The 12,591-nt window shown below is 35.7% G+C and overlaps 1 protein-coding gene across 2 annotated transcripts in view; it reads left to right on the forward strand.

Moving 5' to 3' along the window:
* The first annotated feature begins 2,119 nt into the window (after nt 1-2,119).
* LOC6041687 overlaps nt 2,120-12,591 on the forward strand; it is a 204,589-nt gene continuing 194,117 nt past the window's right edge. Inside the window, exons 1-2 of one of the 2 annotated variants that reach the window (XM_038266685.1) lie at nt 2,120-2,571; nt 3,274-3,383. In XM_038266685.1, coding sequence (XP_038122613.1) covers nt 3,323-3,383 — 61 coding nt within the window. In that variant the 5' untranslated portion in view covers nt 2,120-2,571; nt 3,274-3,322. Of the gene's footprint in view, nt 3,384-12,591 lie in introns of both variants that reach the window. The other variant, XM_038266684.1, reaches the window with a different exon arrangement.

Raw genomic sequence — 12,591 nt, forward strand, 5'->3', positions numbered from 1 at the left:
TGTGTTTTCATCTAATTTTCATTGAACTTTCATTATGATTTTTGGACAGTATAAAAAGCATTTATTAATATTGTAAGTGTTAAGGTATATAGTTTTTGTCATAATCTTCATTATTCTGTAGATAGATGAGTTCAAAAACATCGAAAAATGCATGTTTAATCAAATTTTCTGCTAAAAGCGTGGTCGGGACAAAATGCACCGCTGTGAAGCTTTGTAAAAACAGTGGTGTCATCTAGTGGTGACTAGTGAAAACTGCTTTTACCCGGTGCATTTTGCCCCGTTGTTGTAGTGCATTTTGCCCCAATGTTGCAGTGCATATTACCCCGCATGGTTGTTTGAAATGAATCAAAAATGATTTTAGAAATGTGATATTTTCGAACAATTTTGAGGTCTTTTAAATTTTGTTTACATGGATGATGAAGAATAATAGTTGTTTTAGAACATCGAATAAAATTCTTCCACAGTAATGCTGTAATGGTTGAGAAATCACTGTTTTCCCTTAGGGGGTGCATATTACCCCCTCTCCCCCTATCATGCTGTTTTCGTGGGGAATTGCTGTTTAGTAATAAGCAAATTATGCACTAGAAATCTGCTACCGAGGATATGATTTTTTGAAAAAATATTGATTTATGGAAAAATATCCAAAATATGGTCATAAAAATTATTAAAAATCATTTTAAGATGCAATAATACATTTGCAATCTTAAATTACTTTTTTTAAGAGCACCGTTTTAAGGTTGTGTGTATTTTTAAGCTGAATTTTTCATAAAATGTTTTTTCTTTGCACTTTAAAAATACTTTTTGAGAGCAAAGCACCCCTGCCAAAAATTTGTTATAGCAACTCGGCAAATTTTGTTTGAAGAGACACAATTTGGTTGAAATTTGGTGAAAAATGTGTTATTTTTTCAGTTTCACTAGATTAGTTCTCATTTTGATTTTATTGTCAATTTTAAAACATGCTTATTTGTGCAATTTACTGTTCTTTTTTCAAAAATATTTAGTTGAGGGAAAAACTGTTTGGAAGAATATTTTGAACTTTTCATAATTTCACTCCATTTTACGATACTAATTGTTAAAAATATTTCAAAAAATACAGGCACAAATTATCATGTTTGAAAATGCATGAAAAATATTTAATATTATTTTAGAGCAAAATGCAAATGAGCGTCCGAGGTCAGAACACTATTTGAAATTTGAACACAATTATAAATTCATCCCAAATTTTGCAACCATTTTACATTTTTACAATCCTGACTCGATTATCCGAAGCCGCAATTATCCGAAATTTTGATTTTTCGAAGTTTGCCTATCTGATGGTTTGGATAATCAAATTATGAACAAAAATCTTTATTGTATTTTTCTGCGACTCCATTTTACTCAAATGTGAATTGTTGATTGCCTACTAAATTACCAAATTCACATTTTCAATATCTCATTACTTCCATTTTGGCCGCCATCTTGGAATTAAAAGTTCCAAATCCCTTTTGAGTAATTAAGGAGTCATACTGAAGTAGGCATTTTTATGGCTTTCATAAAGTTGGAGTTTGGGATGTTTTTTTTATGAATTCATTGAAATGGTATATTTTTTACAGTTAAATAACTGTTTAATGTTTAAAACAGTTTACAAAAAAAAATAATAATAAAGACGAAACAGTTTGCTTTTAATATCAACAGAAACAGTTTCCAACATTTTATCAAACGCAATTCCTAAAAAAATGCGTCGTTTCTATCCAAGTTGTGCATCTCTGGCACTCAGAAAAAAGCTCATCGCCTTCCATCCCAGAAGGCCACGCAAGAGTTCCTCTTAGACGTCGGAGTCCATCGGAATTCCACCCACCTGTCTCCACAACCGCCTACTCTGTTGCGCTTTTCTCTCCCAAACACCCACTCACCCAAGCACACACACTTCAACAAATCCTCAACTGTTGAACTTTTCCACTCTCTCGAAAAACCAGCTGACGACGCGAGTGAACTCCACACAGGTTCAGCCCCGTTCACACCGCCGTGGAAAATGAGCACTTCTCTCACTCTCTCGCGGGCACGAAGGCGCTCCACTCACAAATTTTCCGGGGGTCTGCCGCGGCCGACCTCGCTGGCAGCTCGCCAGTCAGGGCGAAACCGTGCAGAGCAGCGAAAGCGCTTCTTCCTCCCCGTGTGCGCGTCCGTGTGTGTTTGTGCGGGATTCCTCGGTGGAGCAGGGTGCAAGGAAAAGTTCCGGAACTGACCGCCCGACCCTCGGCAGCTCTCTCACGCGACGCGATTTGGAAGAGGAAGAAGGGAGAGGGTGCGAGCTGTCACATTTCGGCAAAATAAAACAAAAGCCTGCTGCGTGCGGGTGTGCGTGCAAGCGATCGTTGCGTCGGGGCCTGCTGCGATCGGTTCGCTCCTATTGTTCTGTTGTTCGGGACGTTTTTTTTTTCTCTCGTTGCCGGTGCCGTTCTTGCGAGAGTTCGCGTTCGGATTATTAATGAAGGATGATGGAAAAAAGTGTGAAACGCTGGTGGAATAAATTTTCGTCGGTTTATTTTTTAGTTCACGACCACTAGGCTGAAGCCTCCGGTTGACACACGGGTAAATATTTGAGATATTTGAGACGGGGTTTGTGTGCTTTTTTCGGCGACGGTCAAGGTGTGCTCATAAATCAGGTGTGCGAAAGAGGTTCCACATTCCGGAAGAAGGTGCAAACGTTATTCACACGTTATTCATTGAAGGAATGTTACCCCAGTCGACGACGACGACGACAACGAGCTAAAAAATAATGGAAAAAGTGTTTCCGGTGCTGCTGGAAGCAAAGTGCTACATTCCCCCTTTCCTCCGTTTCCGGCGTCCCCACCACTAATCCAAGCCATAGTCCTGTTGCACGCTCTATCCCCCACCCTCAAACAACACTACCACCACTACAAGTTCCACGGAAGAAACAAAAACAACCGCAACACATTCAAAAGCGACGCTTCAAGTGGAGAAAAAGCGCGCCAAGAAGAAAACACGGGACTCTTAATTGTCCCATTGTGTACGTGTGTGTGTGTGTGTGTGTGTGCGCGCTAGTGTACGTGTGTTCAACTGAGCTTTAGAGCTCCTCAAATAGAATAATAATCCTAGTAGGCGTTGCGCGCCGCAAGAAGTGAACGAAACGAAAGAAAACTACGAAGACGACGACGACGAAGCAGGCCGAGCGAAATCATCAAAGCAACCCACCGTCGCGCGACACACAACCACGCGCCGACACGCATACAAATTACACTCTAATTTCGAAAGCACCCCTTTCACTCGCAGCAGGTGTGTGTGTTTGTGCGTTCGTGCGGCACAACTTGCACTCACAAAAATGGATAAAATTTGGATAACGTTCGTGCTGCTGATCATCGCACTAATCTACGTGAAAACAAGTGAGTGTTGTAATAAAATGTGATTTTTTGTTGTTTTTCATTTTGAGAGGGGAAACAAAAATTTGATTTACAAACGAGATGAAATGTTTCTTCCTCGCCCTCTCCGTCTACAATTTGGTTGAAACGTGACGGCATGTGAGTGGAATTTTTGATGGAAATAAGAATGAATAGTCGAGGCAGGAATACCGAATTTCCGTTGAAGAATGCCCTTAATTTTTCCCACGGCCGCGTCTGCTGTTTTGGTATTCTCGGGATGGAAGAAAATCTCTGTTTCTTTTGTTGAAAGATTAAGCAGGCTGTGGGATGGTTCGTCACGTTTTGAGACTGGTGCTTTTCTAAGATGAGAACAAGAAATGAAAAAAAAAACATTGCAATTTCTACATATTTATAAACTTTTTAAAGCGGAAAAAACAAGGATCTGTAGTGTATTTTTTACATGGAGCGTTTGGTACGGTATGTCCCCGCATCCTTCCTCCCCTATAAATTCAGTGAAAGCTGTTGTGATAAGGGTACATTAAATTTTATTAATTCAAGAAGAACTCTATTGCAACAAAGCTCAATTTACGAAATAAGACGACGAAAAAAAAAAAATCCCTTATCCGAAGTTTTTTTCGAGGATTTCTGATATTCGAGCCTTGAATGTACTTAAAAAATTACACAAAATAAGGGTTTTATTCGAAATACGCACTTTTTTTTAATAATTTATGATGCGGGTGTCGTACGTCGCGCATTTTTTTTGTAGATTTATTCAAGTCTAAAATACAAAAATGTATCAAACTTTCCAGTCAGAAATTTACCAACACATTCAAAGCATGTTTACATGGCAGCTGGAGGTTTGTTTACTTCAGATTTCCTATCTCTTTCTAGCAGAAGCTTTTTGTCGGGCGACTTCTAGCTGTTTTTTTTTTGACTGACCGCCCGATATGTCAGCCAACATACTTCGCAGGGCTGTGACAGCTCGAGCTCGATCATTGTTTGCATCCGGACACTGTGACGAGAAGTTCATCATTTTTGGGTTAAATTATATTTTTTTCACTCGGCCTAGAAAGCCTTATTACATTTTATTATATATTTTTAAACTAATTTTTTTTTTTCATAATTTGTAAAATTTGCAGTTTTACTCCATCAGATTTTTTTTAAAGAACTTAAATGTTGAATTGCACCTTTTTTTAAATACATTTAAATTGCAAATCATTAAAAACATGAATATTAAAGAAAAACTAAGGCTCAACAAATCATTTAGGTCCGATTATTGCTTTTTAGGTCTGGAATAATCATGATTGAATTTTTTTAGTTCACCTCAATTTTTATCTCAAAAATTATTAACTATTGTAAATTATTCAAAATTTAAATTTTGAAGTGATATATTTACTTGGAAAATCGTTTAAATTCGGCTATCCGCAAATGAAGTACACTGTGAAAAATGTTTAATTTAGATGGATATATTTTCGCTTTTTTTTACCTCAACTTATGTGAAATATGTGAAAATTAAAAAAATCTGTATCTTTTGAATATCTTAGCAACTAATGGTCGTATCTACAAAGTTTAAAAAAGCAAAATATAGAGAATTTTCTCAGCTTTTAATTTTTTTTTCAAAAACGGGCAAACGAAGGCACTGATTTAAAAAAATGAATAATTGCGACTATTTTCAAAAAAGTTACCTAAAATCGGCTTTAATTTAAAAACGGTGCTCTTTATCAAAATTTCACCATATTTGATGGTTTTACATCAAAAATCTGGAGTTTTTTTTGAAAAGGTCCAATAAACCAAATTTTGAATTTTTGCTTTTTGGGTGTTTTTTATCACCCCTGACTCAGGGCATTTTCAAAAACACCCAAAAAGCAAAAACTGGAAATTTGGTTTATTGGACCTTTTCAAAAAAAACTCCAGAAATGAAGTTGAAAAATTTTTGGGACCAAAATTTTCATATTTTTTAAAATCAGTATTGATTCAAAAATTCATAACTCGGTCAAAGGTTTTTTTTGCATATTCTGGAAATTTCTGAAAGGCTGGAATTTTATGTCCCCTAAAACTTATCAGAAATTGAAAAAAATAATTGTGCTTTTTGGAAATCAAGTTTTAGTGACAAAAAATGGAATTAAAAACACCAAAAAAATGTAAAGTTAATAATATGTAAAAAAAAGTGTAGTCCTTATCCATACCTACAACTTTGCCGAAGACACCAAATGGATCAAAAAATCAATTCAAAAGATACAGATTTTTTAAATTTTCATACATCATTTTGTATACAGTATGTAAAAAAAGTATTTACACCCCTGGAGCACTATGCACATTTTGTGATGAAACATGTAAAGAATTTAAAGTTTGACAGGAACCTAGTACTACGTTTTGTTCAGAAACTCATGCCAAACATTTTGCTACAAACAGCTCATGAAAAGATGATTTCTATAAAAAGTTATATAACAAATACTATTACGAAAATAAAAAAGGTGCAAAAAAAGTTTGTACACCTTTCGAAAAATTAACATAAATAATGTTATTTGTTGACAAATCACCATAAATCCAGTCTCCCAACTCCAAATAGGCATCCTTGACTGATTAAAAATGATTTGGATTGAATATAAAGTTTACTAACTACTTAGTATAAAAGTTTATATAACTCTGAAATTCTATATAAAACTTATCTAAACTTAATTTTGCAAACTTTTAATTCAACTAAATGTCAATATATTACCATAGAATTGCTAAATAAACATTTTGGAGTGGGTATAACACCGTTTTGGGGTATTTGTATCGATAGAATAGATTTTCGTTGGAATTTCGTACCAACCCGGAATTACGTCGTCGGAAAATCCGCCGGCATTCGAACCGGTCCATAATTCTTAAGTCAACCTATGTGGCATCGAAAAGGGCATAAAATTTCCGATCTTTTGATACCCATACATCTAGGTTTTCTATAAAACCCACGTTTTTAAATACCTGGGCAAAAAGTAAGTTTGATCCACGAGAACAAAATTACGAAATTCCATACATTTTTGGCAGATTGCTCAAACAAAACCATAACAACGTTTTTACCTAGGTATTTAAAATCGTGGGTTTTATAGAAAACCTAGATGTATGGGTATCAAAAGATCGGAAATTTTATGCCCTTTCCGATGCCACATAGGTTGACTTAAGAATTGTGGACCGGTTCGGATGCCGGCGGATTTTCCGACGGCGTAATTCCGGGTTGGTACGAAATTCCAACGAAAAATCTATTCTATCGATACAAATACCCCCAAAACGGTGTTATACCCACTCCAAAATGTTTATTTAGCAATTATATGGTAATATATTGACATTTAGTTGAATTAAAAGTTTGCAAAATTAAGTTTAGATAAGTTTTATATAGAATTTCCAGAGTTATATAAACTTTTATACTAAGTTGTTAGTAAACTTTATATTCAATCCAAATTATTTTATAAATCAGTCAAGGATGCCTATTTGAAGTTGGGAGACTGGATTTATGGTGATTTGTCAACAAATAACATTATTTATGTTAATTTTTCGAAAGGTGTACAAACTTTTGCACCTTTTTAGTTTCGTAATAGTATTTGTTATATAACTTTTTATAGAAATCATCTTTTCATGAGCTTTTTGTAGCAAAATGTCTGGCATGAGTTTCTGAACAAAACGTAGTACTAGGTTTCTGTCAACATTAAATTGTTTAGATGTTTCATCACAATATGTGCATAGTGCCCAAGGGGTGTAAATACTTTTTTTACATACTGTAGACAGCTGCCATATTTGTATGGACAGTTATATAGAAACACTAATGCAATCTTATGTAATATTAAATTATTGTTTTACAGAGCAAAATATTTCTTTGTCTGCACAATTATAAATAAAAATTGTATTTCGGGGAATGTTCCAAATGATCAAAATATTAAGTATTTAAAAGATCCAACCAAACTTTAGTTTGAAAAAACTTTTTTTTGTGTAGGAAAAATCAGGATCACACCCTTCTTATGAGAAGACTGACTGAAAGTGTTTGAATTGCTGCTTCAAAAAATTAACAAAAATCAATATTTAACCGATTAAAAAAATCACATTATCAGGTGGATATTTGATAAATTATTGCTATACATATCATTAAATTAACATTCGCATTTCAGTGATTTTTAAGGTCCTACATTTGAAACAAAATTTCAATTTAAACAAACCTACTAACTATAAAGAGAGCGAATCAGGGCAGTTGAAGACTGCAATGATATTTGTCGAAATGCATCAAAAATTTCGATCCGCAAAATTCGATGAAGAAGAAAAATCAGTTCGTGTGGTTCCCAATTTCATGCACGATTTTTCACAATTTTGAGAATTGATTTTTCTCCGTGTTTTACAGGGTGATAACTGATCACTCAAATTCCATTTTCAAATTCCCGACATTTTCCCAACTTTTTTCCAGACTTTTCCAGAATGCTCAAATAATGATTTCAAACAAAAAACTTTCTATAAGAACAGTGAATATCAACCAGCGAAAAAAAAACACACACACAACATTTTTTGTAAATACAAAAACTAAACAATTAATAAAAAAACACTTCAAAAATGGAATTTCATTATTACGATTCAGAGTAGAAACACAAATAATTAGTCTTTGAAAAAATAATCGAAAGTTCAACAATACTTATAACTTTCATGTTATTTTTTAAATTGGCAAACGTATAGTTTTTGATACTCTGTTTCAACTGAAAATGACAAAAAGTTAAAGATAACTGAACTTAAAATAGCGTTCCCATTTTTTCAAAACTTCATCATCATTTTAAATCAAAGAATAATTGAAACATAATTGCTGTTATTATTCATTCAAAGGATTTAGAAAAATGTCAAGGAATTCATCAAATTTAATTTAAATTTTGTAATTTTTGATATTAAATTTTCTAATTAATTTTTATTTAACTGTTTTTTTTTCAATGAAAATTATGTTTGATATGATTTTATGTTTTCCCACTTATTTTAAGCAAAATAATTGTAGAAACAATTTTTTTAAACAATTTTGCAATAACTAAAATTTTCTTGGATTATTTTTTTGCAATTTCAATATTTTCTTTATGTTTATGTTTATCGAACATTTAGGTTTTCCGAAAACTAAAAATCAAGCTTTATCTATGGTAGGTAATTTAGCCATATTCACAAAAAAAGTTCAAGGGCAACATTTGGAAAAAAAATATATTTTAAATTACTAAATGAATTTAGTTAAACAATTAAAAATATTCACCAAAAAAAAAAAAAAAAACCATTGCCAAACTCAAGTTGGAATCTGTTACCAATTATCCAATTATATGACAAAATGAAATAGAATCATAATTCTAAGCTGGCCATTATGCTCTATTTTTATATTACACAGCTAAAAAAGTAGTAATCTAGCTGCGTGTAAAAGGCCTGGGTGTAAAATAAATATTGCATTATTTTATGCAATTTTATGTAATTTTGCACCCTAAAATATGTAGCCCATCAGTATGGGAAACCTACTTGACCGAAATGTCAAGCTCATATATGCGTTTATCCTTATAACGTTTCATCGGTCTAATGGCCGAGTGGGCTAAGGCGCCAGTCCTCACGGTTGGTGCTGGATTTGAATCTCGTCGGTTGCAACTTTTGTTTGTTTTTGTTAACAAATGTACATGCAGTGTGTAATATTAAGTGTTTATTTTGACGAAGGTGATGTGCATGCTTTTGCATGCGATTTTACCAACGGATTTTTTGCTGTGTAGTTTTTCATTAACTTTACCTCTTGTTTGATGAACAAAAATTAAAGCGATCATTTGATTCATAAAAAATATTATGAAAATCTGTGTCAAAGACTCCAATATTCATTAAGATTTTGAATGCCTTTAACAGCTTTTCTATACTCCAATATATTGAAATAGTCAAAAGAACCTCTAATTTAAAGTAAGTTACTAAAGCAGAAATGAGTGAATTCAATTTGAAAATTTTACAAAATACTACAAAATTATTCAAGAGTTAAAAAATAATTTTCAATCAAGTATGCTAAGAATTCCCAACTTTTTCCCGATTTTTGGCGGATTTTGGCGAATTCCCGACTTTTTCCCGACTTTCCCGATTTCCCGACTTGAGTGGCCACCCTGACTGTTTTTTTTATTAAATAAATGATTGGTGATTTGATTAAAAGAGCCAAATTATTCGGCTTCAGCCCTTTCGAAAATTTAATCGTTATTTTTTTCAGCATCTGACAATATTTTTTCAAAGGGTTGAGAGAATTTCACCCCGGTTTCCAAAATATCATCGATTGGAAATAGAGGGCTAAAACTCAGACTAAAGAAGAGAAAGAAATTTTTCTCAGCAGTTAAATTTTTTATTGAGGTATGGATTATTTTTAAATAAAACAAAAAGCGAAAAATGATAGCTATCAAATGAATTTAACTCGAAAATGGTGCATTCATCACCTACAACTTTGCCGAAGACACCAAATAGATCTGAAAATCCCTTCTCAATTTTCAGATTTTCGAATACAGTCCAAGCTCTCGATAATCCGAAGCCTCGATTATCCGAAGGTTTCTATGGGATTCGGATAATCGAATCACTAAAAAAACTATTTTCCGTTTTTGATTATTTTCTTACTTTTAACACCAAATTCGAGTTCTGGAACCCCATTTTAATTAAATTTGAATGTTTGATTGTCTATTAAGTTAAACCATGCATTTTTTAAATATTTTATCACTCCCATTTTAGCCGAATTCTCGAGTCTGGACTGTATTCGGATTTTCGAGTCGGGACTGTATTTGAATACACTCAAACCCCGATGGTTTGACACCAACTGTTGTCAAACGAACGGGGTCACGTTAGTTTGACACCCCTTTTACACGGAGTTCACACACACTACCAAACGTTTGTTTTGATAGTGTGTGTGAGCGCTGTGTAAAAAGTGACAGTTCGTCACTTTTTAGTTTGACTTTGACCAGCCAACGGGGTACAAACTAAAAAAGTGTCAAACGAAAAAGTGACCAACCACCGGGGGTTGAGTGTAGCACTTTTTAATGGACAGCCTCCTAATTTGTCAAGAGAAAATTAATTTTTTTTTGCTAGATTCTAGAAAACTGCTCTTTTGCATTGTTATTAAAAAAAAAAAAACAATTACTACACCATTCCCATCATTTTTCAAAAAGTATCATTGACTCCAAAAATAGCATTCTGACAGTTCAGTAACTTTTCCCGGAGAACTTTCACCTCCGAAACACGTCCAACTCCGGTGTGACGCCAAACGGCTAGATCCATTTCAAAAAGCTCAATTACGCCCCCAGCAAATCGACAAAAAAGCTACAAAATACCACCTCACGAAACTAATACCCACCTCTCGGCGACTCTCCCCACCCTGTTGCGAGGGTGTCACTCCGCACTTCAATATCCGGAATGCATCAGGTTTTCTGAGAGGAGGAGGAGGAGGAGGTAAAAATAGCACACGAAAGACCCCCACCCCACCCCCAACCAAGCATTCATTTGTGCAATGAAATTCAGCTCGTTTGCTTCACGCCAACAAAAAAAAAAAGAAAAAAGAAATGAACGTGGCTTTTCTTCGCCACCTGCAAAAGTGAACCACCTTGACAGCGCCACACCACAGCACGCCATGCAAACTGCTCAACTACACGTGTGAGTGTGTGTGTGTGTGCGCGCGTCCTGTTATGACGGAATGTCAACTCAATGGCTGTTGCATTAGGGGGCCCAAAGTAGGCTCTGAGTTGGTAGAAAAGGAGGAGGAAAAAGGAAAAAGAAAAAGCAGAGGAAATAAAATAAATACATTTTCGCTTTTCCTGGTACACTTTCCACGAGACCGTCCCGTCATGGTGCATGGCCTTCTTGGATTCGCAACAGTTTTTTCAAGCAAAAAAAGTTCAAGATGGTATGTCAGAGACATAACCGAAAGACATAGGACCAAATAATTTGAATGTGTTGTTGGATTGCTAGTGAAATCTGGAATAAGATTATTTTATTTTGTTTCATAGATTTGTCGGCAAAATTGTCATAAATGTTCTCCTAAGGTGAACCTTCCATGAGGGCACCGGCAACTCCAGGTTGTGGCCACTACTGTCGAAATGTCAATTTTCATGTTCAGTATCAAAAACCATGAATTTTGATACCCATATTGCCACAACTCGTATGGTTCTGTAAAAGACCCTCGCGGCCCCGGGGGAACCTGCTTTGAGATCACCGGCCTCTCCAGGTTGTGGCCACTACTCTCGGAATGTCAATTTTCATGTACAGTGTCAAAAATCATGCATTTTGATACCCATATTGCAACAACTCGTTCTGTAAATGTCCTCCCAGGCCCCGGGGGAACCTTCTTTGAGGGCAGCAGCCACTCCAGGTTGTGACCACCACTGTCGAAATGGCCATTATCATGTTCAGTATCAAAAAATCATGAATTTTGATACCCATATTGCCACAACTCGTATGGTTCTGTAAATGTCCCCCAGGCCCCGAGGAACCTTCTTTGAGGGCACCGGCCACTCCAGGTTGTGGCCACTACTGTCGAAATGGCCATTATTATGTTCAGTATCAAAAAGCATGAATTTTGATACCCATATTGCCACAACTCGTATGTTTCTGTAAATGTCCCCCCAAGCCCCGGGGGAACCTTCTTTGAGGGCACCGGCCACACTGTCGAAATGGCCATTATTATGTTCAGTATCAAAAAGCATGAGTTTTGATACCCATATTGCCACAACTCGTATGGTTCTGTAAAAGTTCCCCCAGGCCCCGGGGGAACCTACTTCGAGGTACCGGCCACTCCAGGTTTTTCCACCACCAATTCGAAATTTTTCATGAGAACCGCCGCATCATAGTGGCTTCAACGCGGTCCGCTTCGCTCGAATTTCCTCCTTCTGCTGCTGGTGGTTCTTCCTTCTGGTTGCTGGTCCTCTTCTTCTATTGGCCGCTGCTGCTGCTGCTGCTCCGCGCCTGCACGACGTGCACAGTTCGAGTGCTCGTTCCAAAGTGACTTGCTTTTGCGAAATTTTCTGCTTAAATAGCGGCAGAGCCGGAGAACGGCACAAAGGGGCGCGGTCTCGAATGCATACGCTCGCTCTGATTGGTCATCTGTCCGATTTGTACTGAAAAATTACTCATTTTGATTGCATGTTTTAAGTGCTTTAACTATGTTTAGTCAAACTATCTATGTAGTTAAACAATAGCTGAAGACTTCCTCTTTCGATTGGTGGTCCAACCGTCTGGATTGATTCACAGGGAAAAA

Source organism: Culex quinquefasciatus, chromosome 1, assembly GCF_015732765.1.
Source record: "Culex quinquefasciatus strain JHB chromosome 1, VPISU_Cqui_1.0_pri_paternal, whole genome shotgun sequence".
Classification (NCBI taxonomy): domain Eukaryota; kingdom Metazoa; phylum Arthropoda; class Insecta; order Diptera; family Culicidae; genus Culex; species Culex quinquefasciatus.